At 33.7% G+C, this 24,995-nt stretch overlaps 1 protein-coding gene across 1 annotated transcript; it reads left to right on the top strand.

Moving 5' to 3' along the window:
• Positions 1-1,017: 1,017 nt before the first annotated feature.
• On the top strand, positions 1,018-2,384 carry LOC113557005 (cytochrome c oxidase assembly protein COX11, mitochondrial). The gene is made up of 4 exons (XM_026962271.2): positions 1,018-1,640; positions 1,715-1,870; positions 1,936-2,103; positions 2,168-2,384. Exons 1-4 carry the CDS (start codon positions 1,431-1,433, stop codon positions 2,306-2,308), a joined length of 675 nt encoding a protein of 224 aa, XP_026818072.1. The 5' UTR covers positions 1,018-1,430; the 3' UTR covers positions 2,309-2,384.
• The last annotated feature ends 22,611 nt before the right edge of the window (positions 2,385-24,995 follow it).

The raw sequence follows: 24,995 nt of genomic DNA, 5'->3' as shown, positions 1-24,995 counted from the left end.
TAACTTTAATTTTGGTTATCATTTAATCTGACCAACTTAAAAATAAAAAAAGAATGATATTGATTAATTAATATGTAATATGTTATAATTTATAATAGCTTAAAACAGGCAAGCAAATGAGTACCACTATGCTGAAACATATTAGATTTAAATTAGTATTCTTATAACAAGCCGCTTCTAAAAGAATATCAATGACTATAACTTGCATAAAACATGTTTAAAGTAAAATTAAAAATAATTAAGTTTTTCTTTCTTTATGTATTACACATACATGTGTCCTTTACTAATGTATGCTTATGAGACATGTTTTGCACACTGGGAAATGTGAAAAGACATTGGGGTATAAAAGAAAAATATATGACCTAATGTTTAACATACTTCAAAAGCTTTCAAATAACTAAGAAGTACCTGTGGCAATTATTATCGTAAAAGCCAAATGTTGTCTCTACCAACTAGGGGAATAAAAACAAGATAAATAGGAATGACCAAATGATCTTATCTTAGACGGTATATCATTTTCGATTGAAACAGCAAAATACCCTATAAATGGTCAATAAAGAATTTTTTTTTTTTTGTTATCTTACATACTAATATGCCAATAATGCATGAATATATTATTGGAGCTATTATAATAATAGGTTAGGTTAGTATGATTTTATGCAAATTATAAACATACATTAAATTCAATTGGTTTTTAGTAGCAACTAGCAATACTAAATTTTATTATTATTACTTAGTACTTATGTTTATGTCTATTAACTACCACGAACTAACCTAACTAGATATAGTTCTTAGTTCTACATGTGATTATCTTAGTTCGTACCGAGTAGTGACTACTGAGAAAAAACTCAAAAAAACATTTAGAAACTTCCCAATCAGCAATAGCTGCTGAGATGCTGCCAAAGTATTTAATCTATTTTGTGGTATCACGTATTATCACTGTTATCAATAATATCAATTTAAGGTTATCTTTTTTTAATAATATTGTGCAATAAATATGATAATAGAAACTAATGTAGTATTAAAATTTAAAAATTATTTTTAACTTAACTAATTTAAATCTATTATTATTTATTTTTACTTAACTATTAAATAGTTACTATAGTTAACTACACAGTACATAAAGCTAAAACTAAAATGATCTAATGTTTAACTCATTATGTCACAATCTCAGTGAATCATACCAAATTGAATATTTACATCAGTCGCCAAACACTATTCCTTGTGTTATAGCACCACTCTGTATTAAATAATAGTGATAAATATTTCATCAATTACGATTTAACGACTGTTGAATGCAAATTTCTATACCATAATTTTAGTACGTACAACATAATCATAATAAAAAATCGTAAGACATTTTTCTATTAAAGAAACATCCCGAAATATCATGCTTCTTCGATCAAAACATTAGACCAGATAAAAAGAAAATGATATTCAAAGCACTTAATAAAGTGCGGCCCATGTGTGGCTTGCATTGTCCTCTAAACTCTGTGTTTAACAAACGTACACACAATACTAGTTCAAACAGTGAACAAAAAAAGAGAATACGGTCTACTGTATATTATCTTTCTTCATTAGGAGTATTAACAGTCGGTCTAAGTTATGCGGCTGTGCCACTGTACAAAATGTTTTGTCAGGTGAGAATTTTCATAATTTTTTAATTATGTGTACATAACATAGATAAGTTACTAAAATGTAGATCCATTTGTAGGCATTCAGTTATGGTGGAACACTTAACCATAATATAGAAGATTCTAAAGTAGAAACAATGAAGCCTAATAGAAACCGAGAGATCAAAGTTCATTTCACTGCTGATACATCGTCCAGTATGCAATGGAGCTTTAAACCTCTTCAGAATGAGATCAGAGTAATACCTTTAATTTTAATAGAGCATTGATAAGAAAAACTTAATATGTATTATGTTTATATTAGGTAGCTCCAGGTGAAACAGCATTAGCATTCTATACAGCTAAAAATCCATTAGACAAGCCAATCACGGGTATCAGCACCTACAATGTTGTACCTTTTGAGGCCGGACAATATTTTAATAAAATACAATGTTTTTGTTTTGAAGAACAACAGTTAAATCCAAATGAAGAAGTATTTATAAGCCATCTATAGTATAACAACAGTACCTATTGATTATGATTTTTAATTTTTTTAGGTTGATATGCCAGTATTTTTTTTTATTGATCCAGAGTATACAACTGATCCGAAAATGGAGAACATTGATGACATAACACTGTCCTACACATTCTTTGAAGCCAAACAAGGCATGGATTTATCAAATATTTTCAAACACTGATACAGTGTATAATTTATGCTTCTGGTAGTAAACTTTGTTAATATTATTGCATATACGCTTTGGTTTAATATATTTTGATATAAACAAAATGTATAATATATATTTTATAAAAAGTTTTAAAACTTAAAATAGTTAAAATTCTGTTCCTGATTTTTGTTAATTTGTACTTATTATTATTACCTTAGTAAGACTATTAAGCATTGAGTATTGATAATGAGACCTAATCAGAGTAGTTTAAATTATAGCCCAATTACCATCACAAAGTAAAAGTTAAAGTTTTTAATTAAAATAGATAACTTTTAAAACAAAATAAGGTTTGACAAGAATAGTTTATTATTAAGGTAGTAGGCTATTACAGAAATTGAGTTTGAGAGGTATTAGAACGATTGTATTTAATAGGTATTTTCAATGACACATATGGTTAATTGTGATTTTACAGATTCCTGAGATTATATGTTACACAATCAAATAGGCTTAAATAAATATTAATTTTCATCAATATGAGTAGGAATGAATTCTTAAACACATTGAGTAGTTGGAAGTTTGTAAGAAATTAATTTTTGAATTTGAGCAGTTAGAGAGATTTGAAATTTGATGTCTATACCGTTAATAATATTATAATTTATATGAAATTATTTTCCAAGAACGTTATGGTTAGATTAGGTCCATCTCCAAATGTAAGTAATAAACTAATAGGTAGTAGGTACTATAGATAAATAACTACAGTTTTGATTATAGTATTACATTCTGTGAAGTGTGAAGTCAGCCTTCAATTTTCAGTTTGAAAATATACAATATGCATTTGTATATTGATGTAAAAAAGTTATGATAACTTAACGATTAATTCAAAAAAAGTAATTGATAATTTTTAAATATTTGAAAATTTAATTTAAAAAATAACTTTCCATTGGAAATAATAATTATATTACCTATTATCATAAATAAATAACAAAAAATCGTCAAAATTAACATTGAGTGGTGAAATTATTACCAGTAAGCATTATATTATATATTTTACTTACAGTAACAGTACAGTACAGAGCACAGTTGTTAGATATTATTTAAAAGATTATTAAAAATTCAACGATTAAACTATGGAACGATAAACTAGTTATGGTTAATTCTGAAGCTATAATTTCAAAATCCAAAAAACATATTACAGAACATAATCAATATTACAACAAAATTATTATTTAGTACTGATTTTGAAAGTTGCATAAATTGATCAGATACAAAATACAATACAACAAATGTAGCAAATTCTTTATTGATAATAAAAAATAGTGCTGAATGAATGGAAATAAGCTTAATATTGTAATTTTATTATATGTTTCCTGTATGTAAGTATGTGCAATATATTTAAATAAAACAGGAATTAAAAAGTAAATTATTTTTTAGTTGTATAAATAGTGCTAAAATTACCAATTGATTAATCTGTGTAAAATATGCAACTATAGCATGAATTGTGATATGCACTATTACACATGCACAAAGTATTTTATCAAATAGGTAAACTAAATTATATTATTCTTAAAACAATTGGATATTTGTATTATTTTCAACATATTATGTTATAACTTTAAGCAGTGATTGATTTATATGTAATCAATCATAACAAATCTGGATTGATTAATTTAATATATAATAGCTCATTTACACATCATTGAATTTTGAAATAAAACTCCTATGACTTTGAAGTGTACTAATTAACTTATTAATTTTAAATAATCAACTATATTAATATTCGTTATACATGAACGAAAAAATTAAAGTGATAGATTCTAAACAGCTTTGTATAACATTGCACAATTATTATAATGGAATAAATATGAATATTATATAGGTTTTTCTCATGCCTCATCACAAAGTTTTCAATTTTATAATACTATTTATGATGTTTCATATTAAATTCTATAAAAAATTCTTATAATTTTTCCCATTTGTTCTTTCTTTCAGACTGTTCATCCATCCTCACGGTACACGGTAAACTCATTGTCATGTTAACCACAATAATGATAAATCTATTAATAAATATTCATTTCTTTTCTATACTTAATGCTTGTTAATTAAACGATATTTTTGTAAAAGATATTTTATTTTTACGAATAATTCGTAAATCACTATGAGTATACTGTATGAATTTCTACAACTTTGACAAAAGACGTGTGGAAATTAAAATCATCTTATGGTTTTGATAAATAAAACGGGATTAATATTTCAACAATTTTTATACTTCCATAATATTTTATACTTATTAGAAACATAGAAATCCAACAATTTCGTACACATTATACGAGTACATGGGCAAAAAGAGAATAGCCACTGCGAACGTCAAAGATGAAATTGTTACATCTGATTAAATAATAAGACTAGATATGTTAAAAATAGTAAAGTTTTATAATTAATTTTAAATTTTACACTCAGTTAGTCGAGTGGTACACAGGCTTTATCCTATCACTTTTATATTACTGTTCTCGGCTGTTCGCCTAGGTAAATTGTCCCGAATGGAAGTCGTCGTGCTTATACCATAATCGCGTTAACAGCCAGTTATAAGTGCCGCAAATTGGAGTATTCCTGCGATACCGGTAAAATGAATTATAGTTCCAAGTCAGAAAGGTTTGGCAGGAATTCTGCCCGGCGATTTTATGTTCATAAACTTATTACCTTATTGTTTGGGGATTCTGGTCGTTTCATAGATTATTCGGCGCAAAGATGACTATGAAAGACTCCTCGAAGTTTTCGGGAATGATTCATGTACTATACACATCGTTCACGGATATTGTTCGTCGAAAATCCGTCAAATAATTAGATAATGTCAAAGGGCCGAGTTCTCGGCCGGTACGATTAACTGAACCGAATTTTTGAGCGGATACCGACGAACGTCTTCAACATTCTTTTTGATAATTTGTAAGATCGACTTAACACTGACAGTGAATTTCAATAACACATAAATCTACAAAACTGAATACATAATTATCGTTTCCTGTGTTGTTAATTAATAAAATAAAAATTTTGTTATACTTATTGTAATATGAATGTTTTAATATTTTATGCGTTGATTGTGTATGGATAAATAGATTGCTGTTGACCGTATTAATATTATTTAAAAACAAAATTAAATATTTTTTCTGAGAAAAATGTTTTAACACAAACAATTATATACCTAGTTTGCGGAAACAATGACTAAAAATGAAAAAAAAAAATAAGTACTCACATAAATAACGGAATGGCGTTTTATCGACATATATTTATATAGGTACATAAGATAAAATGCTTTCCTTTACACATTGGGGCTCATATAATATGCGTGAGTTCTGCATAATATAATATCATATAGATAAGTTCATATTAAGTCGTCACCGATGGTTCGGTCTAAGCGGAATTTGCCTGCACTGTAGCTATTATACATTCGTCCGCAAAACCATTTTTACTGATTTTCATAATTATTATTTGACTTCGGGTGCAAGTACATCACGCGTAGACGTTTTAAACACGTATTATTGGCACATTTTGAATTACCGTGATACCCGATCTGATCGCTGTAGACAAAAAAAAAATCAGACCTACACGTGAAATAATATCCGTTACGTGTGTCGGACTAGATCTGTATAACTTTGTGTTAGACTAAAACGGCCGAATGAAAGCTGCAATCGTAAATGATAATGTTATATTCAATATTAATACATTGTATGTATTATTATTGTAAATTATTATTTTTATTAAATATCATTGGTTTTTAAATTATGTGAATTTTGAAGGCCCACGAAAAATTTTTAGATTCCTAATGTGGCCCTTCAAAAATATTAATTGATGACCCCTGTTATATTGCGATGTAAATAAAGCTTCAAGTAAAGGCGCATCAATTGAATATCGTGGTACCCGTGGTGCCGGTAAACTTTTGCACGTCAACGTCGTACACTCGTAAATCTGCAGACCTGCTGTGTAGTGAAATACTCCACCTTTACGATATATATTATTACCTATATAATAGAATACAAGACATTAGTAGTGTAAAAAGTTTGGTGTCCCAAAGTGAAACACGAACGATATGTGGTTGGTTGAATTAAGAATAATATTATAATATGGCGAATTGATAGATCTCCGTGAACGTGAATAATTATATTATATTCGACGGTTGTATTATATCATAATAATGAAAAGATAAAGTAAAAGAATAATCAAAAAATCATCTACGTCATGTACAATATTAGGTTAAGAAATTATAAATCGTCGGTAATTTTTAGAAATTTAAATACTTTTCTAAATAAACAAACAACAACGACGTCCAAACTTTCGCGTTGTCATGTTATATTTACGTTGCCAATCAATCGATCGGAAATATCTCCACGGATGATAAAATTATATATTTTATATTTATAATTATATGTATAGTCCTTGGAAATTATCCGACGTACGAAAGCGTATAATATATTAAACTCATTGACTTTACACAACTACTTAAGTTAAAGTTTGTTAAGTTATTTAGGTATTAAAGTGTTATTTAAAATGTACCCATGTATAGTTCAATCGAGAGAAATGAAATATTATTAGAATTAAAGATTACCGCACCTAAAAGTACATTACAAATGAAAATCGTCGTTTTCAAATATTATATCTATACTGGCCGATTAGATACTCGCTGGCTAGTAATAAAAACATCGCAACACCCGTCGTCTGGGAAATGATCGAAAATCCGGCGCCGGTAACGAACGAAATATGTTTCGAGCTCACTTGCTTTTCATCAGTCCTACGCACTAAACATCGTATCTCATTTTTCCACACAGTCTCACATATCATTATTAATATTAAACACGTTTCACAATGGCACTGTCTACATCAGTTTGTTTTATCAAACTCGAATTGATGAACGACAGGTTTGACCTAATCGACGATAACGACATTTCGATTCACGTTTTACGGGCTTTGAATGACGTTCAAAAAATGATCGTTCAAAGGATGGAAAACGATTGTGAAAGAGCTGACACCAACATCTATATGTCGGAGAACTTTGTCGTGGAAATTTTACACATTGGAATGGGCGAAGAAAATATCAATACACCGGATTTGGATACCGCGGACTTGGTCGAAGGAAATATCGATACACCGGAGTTTGATACCGCGGACTTGTTCGAAGACGTTCAACTGCCACCAGACGTCATTGAGAGCGGTGCTGTGGACTGCCCGGTGGTGTTACGGGAATTGGGCAAGGAGGTGAGTGACTTGGCAGGTTTGCCAGATCCGCTCGCGGCAGCTACAGACGAAAGCGTCCGCGTTGATCCGTTGCCTCGCAGAAGGCGTTATTTCGCATCTGCGTGGCGGCGGGTCAAACGCGCCGCTCTCCGTCTGTGCTGCTGCGTGCGTTGATACGGCGTCCGCAAGCACCACCTCCCCCCCGGCCACCGAAGACGTCGGCAGGTCGACGGTTTCGAAATCAGGTAAAGGGGGGGGGGATACGAGAAAGAGCACGGACGGTGCGCGGCGGTATGTCGCCCGAGCACGTTTTCCGGCCACTCGCGGACGGGCGGGCGTCGCGGGCTTCGCGAGTTCGGTCGTCGACGCGGTCGATCACTACGGCGGTTTGGCGGGCGCCCGGCAGCTTTCGGTTCGCGTGCGGAACGATGGTGGACGTTGACGACGGCGAACGGCTAGCGGTACCGGCGTGGGCAACGATCCCGCCCCGGCGGTACGCCTTGTCAGACGGCGGCGCTGCAGGCGACGACTCGTCACGACGGAGGCGGCGGAGACTTTTCGGCACCAGGTGAGTGACGATCGTATTGGGCTAGGAACACGGACGTCAGCGGCGCCGGGCCCGTGGAGACTGTGCGTTTCACAGGATCCGGTGGCGCGCGACTCCGCGGCTGCTACCGCGGTGGACAGACGCGGCCGACAACGGGACACGCCAGTGGCGAGGGGGAGAGCGTCACTCTCTTTTTCGTCGCGAGGCGAACCGAAGCCGGCCGGGTCGCGCCCATCCGGTGGCCGCCGATTCCGCAGGCTCGAATCTTCTTCGCTCGCCCCGTGCCGTTTGTGTCTCCGTCGCTCGTCCAGGAGTCGCCGTCTGCACCGCCGTCTGACGCGCGCACGACATCGCGCACTAGCCGCTCGCCGTCAACCATCGCTCCCGCGGCCGAAGCTGTCGGGCCTCGCCCTGCCGTCTAGTGGTCGTCGTATCGTGCGGCCGAGCGAAACGATCTCGCGACACTCGTCTGTTTCGTGGGCCGGCCGGAAAACGTTGCGGAGGCGACCAGTGGCCTATAATACATTGCTTTTTTGCACCGAATCGCCATCTCGTATCCCCCCCCCCCTTTACCTGATTTCGTGTCGTCCTGTCGACGTTTTTTATTTGTTTTCATCTTTATTTTCATGTTATTGTTGTTTCTTTATTATCATGTTATCGTTGTTTCTTGTTCAAAATTTAATTCATATTTCATTCATATACATTGTTAGCCCATATGGCGATTTTTTCCCGGATATTTTTTTCTCATTCATTTAACTTTTCAACTTTTCAACTTTTCAACTTTTCATTGTTAGCCCATATGGCAATTTTTTTCTTGTCAAAATGTATTACATTTTTGACTGCTCTTATGGCAAGTTTTTTTCTGAAATGAATTTGTTTTTCATTTGTTTACACTTTTTTAAAATCAAAATGTATAATGTTGTTAGCCTTTTAGGCAAGCTTTTTTGTTATTTAAATATGAATAAATTGAAAATCGTATTTACACAATGAATTACTGTTTTATTTTTTATTTATGAGTATATAAATCAATTATTAAAATTTAACGACTTGTAAAATCGTTAAAAAATGTTCAAAGCTTATTGCAAGATATATTTAAAAGAAGAGGCAGCAAAATGGGTTCAACAAGTAGTATAGTCAGAACCATCGAGAAGAACACTACTTGTAAGAATACACCGGTAAGACTGAGAAAAATAAGCAACTAGATATAGGTACTTAAAAGTGTTGTAGCACCCCACGTTTTAGAGATCTAGTTGCGCCTATGGCATAACTATTTGTTATTTTTACAGACATATCTAGCATTCTAGCATTCTGCAGCAACATACTTGTACTTACCAAACTAAAGCCCTGCGTGCTCTTATAATGTATGTCCCTTATTCCCTACTCAGTGCTCAGTGCTCACTTGAAGCTCACTAATTCTTACATGCAATAACATAATTATTTAAGCTATTACAGTTATATAGTATAATATTACAAGTTATTTAATTAATTAACTATAACATAAAATGATTAAATAATAACAATTTTGAATTTAAGAATTATGATGAGGGTATAAAATATAACATAAAGCAATAAATAGAAAAATAATACACGATAAAATGTTGTGATAACGGAACAATATTACAATTATTATAGTAACAATATGTGCCTTATACAGCAATTTTAAATAATTTTATTCGGCTAATATTTTAAATTGCATAGTTGTACTTTCTTTCAGACTTTCTAGCCATCCTCGCGGACCACGGTAAACTCGTTGTCATGTTAACCGAAATAATGATAAATCTATTAATAAATATTCATTTCTTTTCTATATTTATTGTTTGTTGATAAAACGATATTTTTGTAAAAGATATTTTATTTTTACGAATAATTCGTAAACCACTATGAGTATACCGTATGAATTTCTACAACTTTAACGAACACGTGAGGAGATTAAAATCATCTTATGGTCTTGATAAATAAAACGGGATTAATATTTCAGCTAATTTTATACTTCCATAATATATTTTACTTATTAGAAACATAGAAATCCAACAATCCCGTTCACATTATACATGGGTATAAAGTGAATAGCCACTGCAAACGTCAAAGATGACATTGCTACAATTTATTAAATAAAATGACTAGATATGTTAAAAATCGTAGTTTTATAATTAATTTTAAATTTTACACACAGTCAGTTGGGTCGTGCACAAATTTATTCTGTCACTTTTATATTGCTGCTCTCGAACCGTTCACCAAGTGTTTAGAATTGTTCCGCATCGAAGTCGTCGTCGTGCTTATACCAAATCGCGTTAACAGCCAGTTAAAAGTGCCGGGTATAATGTATTATAGTTCCCCGTCAGAAAGGTTTGGCAGGAATTCGGCCTGGCGACTTTATGTCCGTGAACATATTACCGTATTGTTTGGGGATTCTGCATAGTCGTTTCCCAGATTCTATTCGGCGCAAAGATGACTGTGAAAGACTCCTCGGAGTTTTCGGGAATGATTCATGTACTATGCACATCGCTCACGGATACTGTTCGTCGAAAACCCGTCAAATAATCGGATAATATCAAAGGGCCGAGTTTTCGGCCGGTACGATCAACTGAACCGAATCCTTGAGCGGATACCGCCGAACGTCTTCAACGTTCTTTATGATTAATTTGTAAGATATCGACTTGACTCTGTCAGTGAATTTCTATAACGCATAAATCTACAAAATTGAATACAAAATTAATCGTTTTCTGTGCTGCTAATTAAAAAAAAAAAAATCCGTTATACGTTGTAACATGAATGTTTTAATATTTTATGCGTTGATTATGTATGGATAAAGAGATTACTGTTGACCGTATTAATAATATTGTTTAAAAACAAAATTTAATATTTTTTCCGAGAAAAAAGTTTTAACACAAACAATTATACAGTTTACGGATACATTGATTAAAAATGAAAAAAAAAAAGTACTCACATAAATAGTGAAACGGCGTTTTATCTACATATATTTGTATAGGTACATAAGATATAATGCTTTCCTTTACATATGGGGGGCTCATATAATATGCGTGAATTTTGAAATATAATATCATTTTAGTTGATATTTAGTCGTCACCGTTGGTTCGGTCTAAGCGGAATTTGCTTGCACTGTAGCTATTACACATTCGTCCACAAAACCATTTTTACAGATTTTCGTAATTATTTTTTGACTTCGGGTGTACACGCGTAGACATTTTAAACACGTATTATTGGCACATTTTGAATTATCGTGACACCCTATCTGATAACTGTAGAAAAAAAATTCAGACCTACACATAAAATGATATCCGTTACGCGTGTCGGACTAGATCTGTATAACTTTGTGTTAGACTTAAACAGCCGAATGAAACCTGCAATCGTAAATCATAATGTTAAATTTAATATTACGACATTATATTATTGGTTTTTAAATAATGTGAATATCTATTTTGAATTTTGAAGGCCCACGAAAAATTTTCAGAGTCCTAGTGTGGCCCTTCAAAATTATTAATTGGTGACTCCTGTTATATTGCGATGTTAATGTATAGCTTCAAGTAAAGGCGCATCGATTGAATATCGTGGTACAGTGGTGTAGGTAAACTCTTTCACGTTGTAGACACTCGTAAATTTTACAAACAGACAAAAGAATAAGTGTTCGTGGTCTACAGACCTGCTGTGTAGTGAAATACTCCACCTAAGATATATATTATTACCTATTTAATATAATACAAGACATTAGTAGTGTAAATAGTTTGGCGTCCCAAAGTGAAACACGAACGATATGTGGTTGGTTGAACTAATATTATAATACGGTGAATTGATAGATCTCCGTGAATGTGAATTATCATATTGTATTCGACGGTTGTATTATTAATTATACGAGTTATTAAGTGAAAAGAATAATCAAAAACTCATCTACGTTATAATATACATATTTGGTTAAAAAATTAAAAATCTTCGGTAATTTTTCGAAATTTAAATACTTTGCTAAATAAACAAACAACAACGACGCCAAAACATTCGCGTTGTCATGTTATATTATAAAATATGCAAGAAGTGTAATATGCAGTATTACACGTGCACAAAGTATTTTATCAAATAAACTAAATTATATTATTCTTAAAACAATTATTGGATATTTGTATTATTTTCAACATATTATGTTATCACTTTAAGCAGAGATTGATTTATATGTAATCAATCATAAATCTGGATTGATTAATATAATATAGTTAATTTAATATATATTAGCTCATTCACACATCATTGAGTTTTGAAATGAAACTCTTATGACTTTGAAGTGTTCGTATTAACTTATTAATTTTAAATAATCAACTATATTAATATTCGTTATACATTAACGAATAAATTAAAGTGATAAGTTCTAAACTGCTTTGTATATAACATTGCACAATTATTATAATAGAATAAATTTGGATATTATATAGGTATTATCTCACGCCTCATTACAAGGTTTTCAATTTCATAACGCCATTCCTGATGTTTCATATTAAATTCTTACAATTTTTCCACGTTGTACTTTCTTTCAGACTTTCTAGCCATCCTCGCGGACCACGGTAAACTCGTTGTCATGTTAACCGAAATAATGATAAATCTATTAATAAATATTCATTTCTTTTCTATATTAATTGTTTGTTGATAAAACGATATTTTTGTAAAAGATATTTTATTTTTACGAATAATTCGTAAACCACTATGAGTATACCGTATGAATTTCTACAACTTTAACAAACACGTGAGGAAATAAAAATCATCTTATGGTTTCGATAAATAAAACGGGATTAATATTTGAGCTAATTTTATACTCCCATAATATATTTTACTTATTAGAAACATAGAAATCCAACAATCTCGTTCACATTATACATGGGTATAAAGTGAATAGCCACTGTAAACGTTAAAGATGTCATTGCTACGATTTATTAAATAATAAGACTAGATATGTTAAAAATCGTAATTTTATAATTAATTTTAAATTTTACACACAGTTAGTCGGGTCATGCACAAGTTTATTCTGTCACTTTATATTGCTGCTCTCGAACCGTTCACAAAGTGTTTAGAATTGTTCCGCATCGAAGTCGTCGTCGTGCTTTTACCAAATCGCGTTAACCGCCAGTTATAAGTGCAACAAACTGAAGTATTCCTGCGGTACCGGTTATAATGTATTATAGTTCCCCGTCAGAAAGGTTTGGCAGAAATTCTGCCTGGTGATTTGATGTTCGTAAACTTATTACCGTATTGTTTGGGGATTCTGGTCGTTTCATAGATTCTATTCGGCGCAAAGATGACTGTGAAAGCATCCTCAAAGTTTTTGGGAATGAATCATGTACTACTCACGTCGTTCGCGGATATTGTTCGTCGAAAAACCGTCAAATAATCGGATAATATTAAAGGGCCGAGTTATCGGCCGGTACGATCAACTGAACCGAATCTTTGACCAGATACCGCCGAACGTCTTCAACGTTCTTTATGATTAATTTGTAAGATATTGACTTGACTCTGTTAGTGAATTTCTATAACGCATAAATCTACAAAATTGAATACAAAATTAATCGTTTTCTGTGTTGTTAATAAAAAAAATAAAAATTTCGTTATTCGTTGTAATATGAATATTTAAATGTTTTATCTGAGAGATTGTGTATGGATAAATAGATTAATATGGACCAAATGTATTATTATTATTTCAAAACAAAATTTAATATATATTCTGAGAAAAAAGTTTTAACACAAACAAATTTATATATAGTTTACGGAAACAATGACTAAAACGAATAAAAATTAGTACTCACATAAATAGTGAAACGGCATTTTTTCGACATATATTTGTATAGGTAAATAAGATTTAATGCTTTCCTTTAAATATTGGGGGCTCATATAATATGCGTGAATTCTGGAATATAATATCATTTTAGTTGATATTTAGTCGTCACCGTTGGTTTGGTCTAAGCGGAATTTGCTTGCACTGTAGCTATTACACAATCGTCCACAAAACCATTTTTACAGATTTTCATAATTATCATAATAATATGACTTTGGGTGAATACGCGTAAACGTTTTAAACACGTATTATTAGCACATTTTGAATTATCGTGACACCCGATCTGATTACTGTAGACAAAAAATTCAGACCTTCACATGAAATGATGTCCGTTACGCGTGTCGGACTAGATCTGTATAATTCTGTGTTTTACTTAAACAGCCGAATGAAACCTGCAATCGTAAATCATAATGTTAAATTTAATATTACGACATTATATTATTGGTTTTTAAATAATGTGAATATCTATTTAGAATTTCAAAGGCCCACGAAAAATTTTCAAATTCCTAATGTGGCCCTTCATAAATATTAATTGGTGACTCCTGTTTATAGTGATGTTAATGTAGCTTCAAGTCAAGGCGCATCGATTGAATATCGTGGTACAGTGGTGCAGGCAAAATTTTGCACGTCGTAGACACTCGTAAACTTTACGAACGGACAAAATAATACAAGACATTAGTACTGTAAACAGTTTGGTGTCCCAACATGAAACATAAACGATATGTGATCGGTTGAGTTAAGAATAATATTATAATACGGCGAATTAATAGATCTTCGTAAACGCGCAAATTATTATATTATACTTGTCGACGGTTGTATTATAATGTAATATATGAGTTATTTTAAATGAAAAGATAAAGTAAAAGAATAATCAAAAAATCATCTACGTCATAATATACATATTTGGTTAAGAAATTTAAAATGGTCGGTAATTTTTCGAAATTTCAATACTTTTCTAAATAAACAAACAACAACGACACCAAAACATTCGCGTTGTCATGTTAAATTTACGTTGCCAGTCAAACGATCGGAAATATCTCCACGGATGATAAAATTATATATTTTATATTTATAATTATATGTATAGTCCTTGGAAATTATCCGACGTACGAACGCGTATAATATATTAAACTCACTGACTTTACAAAACTGGTTAAGTTAAAGTTCGTTAAGTTATTTAGGTATTATAAGTGTTATTTAAAATGTACCCATGTATAGTTCAATCGAGAGAAATGAAATATTATTAGAATTAAAGATTACCGCACCTAAAAGTACATTACAAATGAAAATCGTCGTTTTCAAATATTATATCTATACTGGCCGATTAGATACTCGCTGGCTAGTAATAAAAACATCGCAACACCCGTCGTCTGGGAAATGATCGAAAATCCGGCGCCGGTAACGAACGAAATATGTTTCGAGCTCACTTGCTTTTCATCAGTCCTACGCACTAAACATCGTATCTCATTTTTCCACACAGTCTCACATATCATTATTAATATTAAACACGTTTCACAATGGCACTGTCTACATCAGTTTGTTTTATCAAACTCGAATTGATGAACGACAGGTTTGACCTAATCGACGATAACGACATTTCGATTCACGTTTTACGGGCTTTGAATGACGTTCAAAAAATGATCGTTCAAAGGATGGAAAACGATTGTGAAAGAGCTGACACCAACATCTATATGTCGGAGAACTTTGTCGTGGAAATTTTACACATTGGAATGGGCGAAGAAAATATCAATACACCGGATTTGGATACCGCGGACTTGGTCGAAGGAAATATCGATACACCGGAGTTTGATACCGCGGACTTGTTCGAAGACGTTCAACTGCCACCAGACGTCATTGAGAGCGGTGCTGTGGACTGCCCGGTGGTGTTACGGGAATTGGGCAAGGAGGTGAGTGACTTGGCAGGTTTGCCAGATCCGCTCGCGGCAGCTACAGACGAAAGCGTCCGCGTTGATCCGTTGCCTCGCAGAAGGCGTTATTTCGCATCTGCGTGGCGGCGGGTCAAACGCGCCGCTCTCCGTCTGTGCTGCTGCGTGCGTTGATACGGCGTCCGCAAGCACCACCTCCCCCCCGGCCACCGAAGACGTCGGCAGGTCGACGGTTTCGAAATCAGGTAAAGGGGGGGGGATACGAGAAAGAGCACGGACGGTGCGCGGCGGTATGTCGCCCGAGCACGTTTTCCGGCCACTCGCGGACGGGCGGGCGTCGCGGGCTTCGCGAGTTCGGTCGTCGACGCGGTCGATCACTACGGCGGTTTGGCGGGCGCCCGGCAGCTTTCGGTTCGCGTGCGGAACGATGGTGGACGTTGACGACGGCGAACGGCTAGCGGTACCGGCGTGGGCAACGATCCCGCCCCGGCGGTACGCCTTGTCAGACGGCGGCGCTGCAGGCGACGACTCGTCACGACGGAGGCGGCGGAGACTTTTCGGCACCAGGTGAGTGACGATCGTATTGGGCTAGGAACACGGACGTCAGCGGCGCCGGGCCCGTGGAGACTGTGCGTTTCACAGGATCCGGTGGCGCGCGACTCCGCGGCTGCTACCGCGGTGGACAGACGCGGCCGACAACGGGACACGCCAGTGGCGAGGGGGAGAGCGTCACTCTCTTTTTCGTCGCGAGGCGAACCGAAGCCGGCCGGGTCGCGCCCATCCGGTGGCCGCCGATTCCGCAGGCTCGAATCTTCTTCGCTCGCCCCGTGCCGTTTGTGTCTCCGTCGCTCGTCCAGGAGTCGCCGTCTGCACCGCCGTCTGACGCGCGCACGACATCGCGCACTAGCCGCTCGCCGTCAACCATCGCTCCCGCGGCCGAAGCTGTCGGGCCTCGCCCTGCCGTCTAGTGGTCGTCGTATCGTGCGGCCGAGCGAAACGATCTCGCGACACTCGTCTGTTTCGTGGGCCGGCCGGAAAACGTTGCGGAGGCGACCAGTGGCCTATAATACATTGCTTTTTTGCACCGAATCGCCATCTCGTATCCCCCCCCCCTTTACCTGATTTCGTGTCGTCCTGTCGACGTTTTTTATTTGTTTTCATCTTTATTTTCATGTTATTGTTGTTTCTTTATTATCACGTTATCGTTGTTTCTTGTTCAAAATTTAATTCATATTTCATTCATATACATTGTTAGCCCATATGGCGATTTTTTCCCGGATATTTTTTTCTCATTCATTTAACTTTTCAACTTTTCAACTTTTCAACTTTTCATTGTTAGCCCATATGGCAATTTTTTTCTTGTCAAAATGTATTACATTTTTGACTGCTCTTATGGCAAGTTTTTTTCTGAAATGAATTTGTTTTTCATTTGTTTACACTTTTTTAAAATCAAAATGTATAATGTTGTTAGCCTTTTAGGCAAGCTTTTTTGTTATTTAAATATGAATAAATTGAAAATCGTATTTACACAATGAATTACTGTTTTATTTTTTATTTATGAGTATATAAATCAATTATTAAAATTTAACGACTTGTAAAATCGTTAAAAAATGTTCAAAGCTTATTGCAAGATATATTTAAAAGAAGAGGCAGCAAAATGGGTTCAACAAGTAGTATAGTCAGAACCATCGAGAAGAACACTACTTGTAAGAATACACCGGTAAGACTGAGAAAAATAAGCAACTAGATATAGGTACTTAAAAGTGTTGTAGCACCCCACGTTTTAGAGATCTAGTTGCGCCTATGGCATAACTATTTGTTATTTTTACAGACATATCTAGCATTCTAGCATTCTGCAGCAACATACTTGTACTTACCAAACTAAAGCCCTGCGTGCTCTTATAATGTATGTCCCTTATTCCCTACTCAGTGCTCAGTGCTCACTTGAAGCTCACTAATTCTTACATGCAATAACATAATTATTTAAGCTATTACAGTTATATAGTATAATATTACAAGTTATTTAATTAATTAACTATAACATAAAATGATTAAATAATAACAATTTTGAATTTAAGAATTATGATGAGGGTATAAAATATAACATAAAGCAATAAATAGAAAAATAATACACGATAAAATGTTGTGATAACGGAACAATATTACAATTATTATAGTAACAATATGTGCCTTATACAGCAATGTAAAATAATATGATTCGTCTAATATTTTAAATTGCACGGTGACGACTTGTAGGACATTTAATTACTACACCGAAATAATAATGATCACTAATATTATGAGTCGCAAAACAATCATAAGAAATATCATAAATACTATGAAATGAAAATTAATAATAAAAAAATGAAAGTATAATTTTATTTGCATTTTCTCAATTACAATTTATAATTTATTCAACTATGATATTATATTATATCGTATATAATTTGCAATGATCCTAGTTGGTATGAAATTCGATATCTGAGAAGTCGTACTTATAAGAAATTCGGTTGATCTTTTACTACATAATATCATAAGTACATAATAGGCATATATTATATAAAGGTTCTTTAAGTAAAAATATTTACGAGTTACAATACAATGTATACAGCTTTCAATAACACGTTTACACACACCATATACAGATAAAAATACATGATATTTCAATAAAACAATAATTATGCATAAGTTATAGATACAAATATTATAATAAAATGAAATAATATAATAACACTCCACAAATGATTATGTTTACTTCGTTTAATGTACCTACGCGTACAACAATATTGTGCAGAGAAAAAAATGTAAGTATCAGTGATGATAGATATTATTTCATTGCAATGTAATACTAAAAATACAATAGATCAAACTGTACGATAGAACCTAACATTGAAACAAAAAAACTATAATGCTTTAGATTGAAAAATCATTGATATATATATATATATATATATATATATACTATCAGCGTGTAAATTAAGCTTAAATAATAAATAGTTTGAGTATTATATTAATTAATTTAGTATTTATTGAAATAGTTAAATTTTTACTTAGACCTGCTTATAACCTGTTGAACTTTTGTGTCTTATAGTTTAAAATACATAACTAGACTTGTTTTGCACACAGGCACATTGGTTAAATCTAAGACTACTAAACACTCAATTGGTTTACTTAAGTTGACTAAATTTCACAAAAATATTATATTACAATTAATACATTTATAGCAGTTTACAGGGGACCACAAGTCACTGATTGTTCATACGTATTTGTTTTTACATTATTAAGTTAAGTTATTGCCCCTAACTCGATGACACACTCGTTTGAAATTCGATTATTCATCCTCCACTGAATAATTTTTATATAATATATACGTATAGAGTATTCGTTACAAAAATTCCAATTTTGCTATCGTCTATGAAATTAAAAAGTTTACGTAGATATAAAATACAAATTATATTATTGAGTTGAAAGTTTTTTATCTATTGGTTATTTGTAAGTACCTATAAAATATGCTTAAACATTCAACAAATATTATAATATAAACATATAATTAAATTGTTACACACACATTAAGTGTTGATAATCTAAAAATAGATAAACAATAATTTAATATAGTTTAAAATTATTAATAAGTTTGAAATAACCTATAAATTAATGAAATAAATAATAATTTACTTTACCTAGTTTTATAAGTTAAGTACCAAAACAACCAGCTAGGGTTTTAAATCCAGTTACAATTAAATCATATTTATTAATTCAACAAAAAAATTATTTCTGATGTTAAGTTTTTTTTATTTGCTGATGACATAAAATATATTCGAAAAAATAATTCTCAATAACAGCTGCTTGCTTCAGGCTTGGATTCGGGGAGGGATATTTTTAGCGCTTTAGGCAGTCACCATTGGAAAAGTTATTTATTTATATAACAAATATAGTTCGTACGTCTTAAATTTTATAAATTCAAAATATAAATGAAAATTTTAATATTATTATTAAATATTTTCTATATAATGCTATATTGTTGCTTATAACCTATTAACTATTATGTAATAAAATTATAATAGTTTTTTTCCTGAAAAAAATTTAGCCCTTCCCTCATTTCTGATTTTTAGATCTATTCTGGTTCTACTTTAATACGAAGTACACATAATATACTAAAACTTTAACAAGAAGACCAACTCCATTTTTTTATTCTTACCACCTCGAGGACTTTTCAATTATAACCACGTGCGTTTCTCTTCAAGGACCTCGTATTTTTTTACTCTCCTCCATTATAATATATTTTGAGCACTACGTGAAGATGCATAGACGCAACTAGAAAAGGGGCTTGGGTAGGCTTAGCCCAACCAGTTTTATATGTTGTCAATACTACTGGCAAATATGTTTTAAACCTGAGTAATAAGTTTAATATTGATAAAATAGTAATAAATAATAATGAAAAAATATTAAATAATAGAGTAATAAAATAAAATTATAAAAAGTTGAGTTTGAATAAATGGAATAAACGAATAATTAAAATGGATTGAGTGCAATATTAGGCATAACATTAAATTGTTTGAACACAACAATAAAAAAAAACTTTGCAAATGTAGTAAACACCACTAAATAAGTACACAATTTTTATGTATAATACCGGTACCTATTAAAGAATTTTTTTTTAAATGGAATTATTCGTAACATTTATTTGTATTTATATACCTACCAAAGGGTAGAATTTTTTGTTAGTATTATTATTCTTAAAAAAATATTTAAAATTTATACTTTAAGGCAAAATAAACAAATCAGATACATAAACAAGATGAATGAATATATAACAATGATATTATAATATGTACACGGGGAGCGATCATATCCAGTTATAGAACCTGACGTTAATTTTTTTTACAAAAGGTTCTTGAAAATACATTTTATTAGAAATTATTAAAAAGATTTTTAAAAATTCAACAATTTAACTATGAAGTAATAAACAAGTAATGGTGAATTCAAAAATATAGTGCTGAATAAATGAAAATAAGCTTAATGTATGCAAGTTCATTATTTTAAAAACATACTTAAATATAAAAATATAAAAAATTTATTTTGTAATTTGATTATATGTTTTGTATATGTAAGCATGTGCAATATTTAAATAAAATAGGAATTAAAAAGTAAATTATTTTATAGTAATATAAATAATGCTAAAATTACCAATTGATTATACTGTATACAATATGCATGAAGTTTAATATGCACTATTACACGTGCCCAAAATATTTATCAAATAAATAAATTATATTATCCTTAAAACAATTGGATACATATTATGCTATTATAATATAAGGTTTTCAATTTCATAACGCCATTTTGATGTTTCATATTAAATTCTTACAATTTTTCCCCGTTGTACTTTCTTTCAGACTTCCAAGCCATCCTCGCGGACCACGGTAAACTCGTTGTCATGTTAACCGAAATAAAGATAAATCTAATAATAAATATTCATTTCTTTTCTATATTTATTGTTTGTTGATAAAACGATATTTTTGTAAAAGATATTTTATTTTTACGAATATTTCGTAAACCACTATGAGTATACCCTATGAATTTCTACAACTTTAACAAACACGTGAGGAGATTAAAATCATCTTATGGTTTTGATAAATAAAACGGGATTAATATTTCAGCTAATTTTATACTTCCATAATATATTTTACTTATTAGAAACATAGAAATCCAACAATCTCGTTCACATTTTACATGGGTATAAAGTGAATAGCCACTGCAAACGTCAAAGATGACATTGCTACAATTTATTAAATAAAATGACTAGATATGTTAAAAATCGTAGTTTTATAATTAATTTTAAATTTTACACACAGTCAGTTGGGTCTTGCACAAATTTATTCTGTCACATTTATATTGCTGGTCACGAACCGTTCACCAAGTGTTTAGAATTATTCCGCATCGAAGTCGTCGTCGTGCTTATACCAAATCGCGTTAACAGCCAGTTAAAAGTGCAACAAACTGAAGTATTCCTGCGGTACCGGTTATAATGTATTATAGTTCCCCGTCAGAAAGGTTTGGCAGGAATTCGGCCTGGCGACTTTATGTCCGTGAACATATTACCGTATTGTTTGGTGATTCTGCATAGTCGTTTCACAGATTCTATTCGGCGCAAAGATGACTGTGAAAGACTCCTCGAAGTTTTCGGGAATGATTCATGTACTATGCACATCGCTCACGGATACTGTTTGTCGAAAACCCGTCAAATAATCGGATAATATCAAAGGGCCGAGTTTTCGGCCGGTACGATCAACTGAACCGAATCCTAGAGCGGATACCGCCGAACGTCTTCAACGTTCTTTATGATTAATTTGTAAGATATCGACTTGACTCTGTCAGTGAATTTCTATAACGCATAAATCTACAAAATTGAATACAAAATTAATCGTTTTCTGTGCTGCTAATTAAAAAAATAAAAAATCCGTTATACGTTGTAACATGAATGTTTTAATATTTTATGCGTCGATAATGTATGGATAAAGAGATTACTGTTGACCGTATTAATAATATTGTTTAAAAACAAAATTTAATATTTTTTCCGAGAAAAAAGTTTTAACACAAACAATTATACAGTTTACGGATACAATGATTAAAAATGAAAAAAAAAAAGTACTCACATAAATAGTGAAACGGCGTTTTATCTACATATATTTGTATAGGTACATAAGATATAATGCTTTCCTTTACATATGGGGGGGGGGCTCATATAATATGCGTGAATTCTGAAATATAATATCATTTTAGTTGATATTTAGTCGTCACCGTTGGTTCGGTCTAAGCGGAATTTGCTTGCACTGTAGCTATTACACATTCGTCCACAAAACCATTTTTACAGATTTTCGTAATTATTTTTTGACTTCGGGTGTACACGCGTAGACATTTTAAACACGTATTATTGGCACATTTTGAATAATCGTGACACCCTATCTGATAACTGTAGACAAAAAATTCAGACCTACACATAAAATGATATCCGTTACGCGTGTCGGACTAGATCTGTATAACTTTGTGTTAGACTTAAACAGCCGAATGAAACCTGCAATCGTAAATCATAATGTTATATTCAATATCACGACATTATATTATTGGTTTTTAAATAATGTGAATATCTATTTAGAATTTCAAAGGCCCACGAAAAACTTTCAAAGTCCAAATGTGGCCCTTCAAAAATATTAATTGGTGACTCCAGTTATATAGTGATGTTAATGTAGCTTCAAGTCAAGGCGCATCGATTGAATATCGTGGTACCATGGTGCAGGCAAACTTTTGCACGCCGTAGACACTCGTAAACTTTACGAACGGACAAAATAATACAAGACATTAGTAGTGTAAACAGTTTGGTGTCCCAAAGTGAAACACAAACGATATGTGGATGGTTAAGTTAAGAATAATATTATAATACGGTGAATTAATAGATCTCCGTATACCCGCAAATTATTATATTATAATTGTCGACGGTTGTATTATAATGTAATATGTGAGTTATTTTAAATGAAAAGATAAAGTAAAAGAACAATCACAAAATCATCTACGTCATATACATATTAGGTTAAGAAATTAAAAATCATCGGTAATTTTTCGAAATTTAAATACTTTTCTAAATAAACAAACAACAACGACGTCCAAACTTTTGCGTTGTCATGTTATATTTACGTTACCAATCAATCGATCGGAAATATCTCCACGGATGATAAAACTATATGTATAGTCCTTGGAAATTATCCGACGTACGAACGCGTATAATATATTAAACTCACTGACTTTACACAACTACTTAAGTTAAAGTTTGTTAAGTTATTTAGGTATTAAAGTGTCATTTAAAATGTACCCATGTATAGTTCAATTGAGAGAAATGAAATATTATTATGATTAAAGATTAACACACCTAAAAGTACATTACAAATTAAAATCGTCGTTTTAAAATACTATATCTATACTGGCCGATTAGATACTCGCTGGCTAGTAATAAAAACATCGCAACACCCGTCGTCTGGGAAATGATCGAAAATCCGGCGCCGGTAACGAACGAAATATGTTTCGAGCTCACTTGCTTTTCATCAGTCCTACGCACTAAACATCGTATCTCATTTTTCCACACAGTCTCACATATCATTATTAATATTAAACACGTTTCACAATGGCACTGTCTACATCAGTTTGTTTTATCAAACTCGAATTGATGAACGACAGGTTTGACCTAATCGACGATAACGACATTTCGATTCACGTTTTACGGGCTTTGAATGACGTTCAAAAAATGATCGTTCAAAGGATGGAAAACGATTGTGAAAGAGCTGACACCAACATCTATATGTCGGAGAACTTTGTCGTGGAAATTTTACACATTGGAATGGGCGAAGAAAATATCAATACACCGGATTTGGATACCGCGGACTTGGTCGAAGGAAATATCGATACACCGGAGTTTGATACCGCGGACTTGTTCGAAGACGTTCAACTGCCACCAGACGTCATTGAGAGCGGTGCTGTGGACTGCCCGGTGGTGTTACGGGAATTGGGCAAGGAGGTGAGTGACTTGGCAGGTTTGCCAGATCCGCTCGCGGCAGCTACAGACGAAAGCGTCCGCGTTGATCCGTTGCCTCGCAGAAGGCGTTATTTCGCATCTGCGTGGCGGCGGGTCAAACGCGCCGCTCTCCGTCTGTGCTGCTGCGTGCGTTGATACGGCGTCCGCAAGCACCACCTCCCCCCCGGCCACCGAAGACGTCGGCAGGTCGACGGTTTCGAAATCAGGTAAAGGGGGGGGGATACGAGAAAGAGCACGGACGGTGCGCGGCGGTATGTCGCCCGAGCACGTTTTCCGGCCACTCGCGGACGGGCGGGCGTCGCGGGCTTCGCGAGTTCGGTCGTCGACGCGGTCGATCACTACGGCGGTTTGGCGGGCGCCCGGCAGCTTTCGGTTCGCGTGCGGAACGATGGTGGACGTTGACGACGGCGAACGGCTAGCGGTACCGGCGTGGGCAACGATCCCGCCCCGGCGGTACGCCTTGTCAGACGGCGGCGCTGCAGGCGACGACTCGTCACGACGGAGGCGGCGGAGACTTTTCGGCACCAGGTGAGTGACGATCGTATTGGGCTAGGAACACGGACGTCAGCGGCGCCGGGCCCGTGGAGACTGTGCGTTTCACAGGATCCGGTGGCGCGCGACTCCGCGGCTGCTACCGCGGTGGACAGACG

The sequence above is a fragment of the Rhopalosiphum maidis genome, chromosome 1, assembly GCF_003676215.2.
Source record: "Rhopalosiphum maidis isolate BTI-1 chromosome 1, ASM367621v3, whole genome shotgun sequence".
Classification (NCBI taxonomy): Eukaryota; Metazoa; Arthropoda; class Insecta; order Hemiptera; family Aphididae; genus Rhopalosiphum; species Rhopalosiphum maidis.
The sequence above is the reverse complement of the archived record's forward strand: the minus strand, read 5'-3'. Positions and strand labels throughout refer to the sequence as shown.

Bases quoted from the DNA above. Each gene is read 5' to 3' on its own strand.
- LOC113557005 (XM_026962271.2), top strand. From the start codon at position 1,431: ATGATATTCAAAGCACTTAATAAAGTGCGGCCCATGTGTGGCTTGCAT. The intron at 1,871-1,935 runs GTAATACCTTTA...TGTTTATATTAG, and splicing joins CTCTTCAGAATGAGATCAGA to GTAGCTCCAGGTGAAACAGC. The intron at 2,104-2,167 runs GTATTTATAAGC...TAATTTTTTTAG, and splicing joins AGTTAAATCCAAATGAAGAA to GTTGATATGCCAGTATTTTT.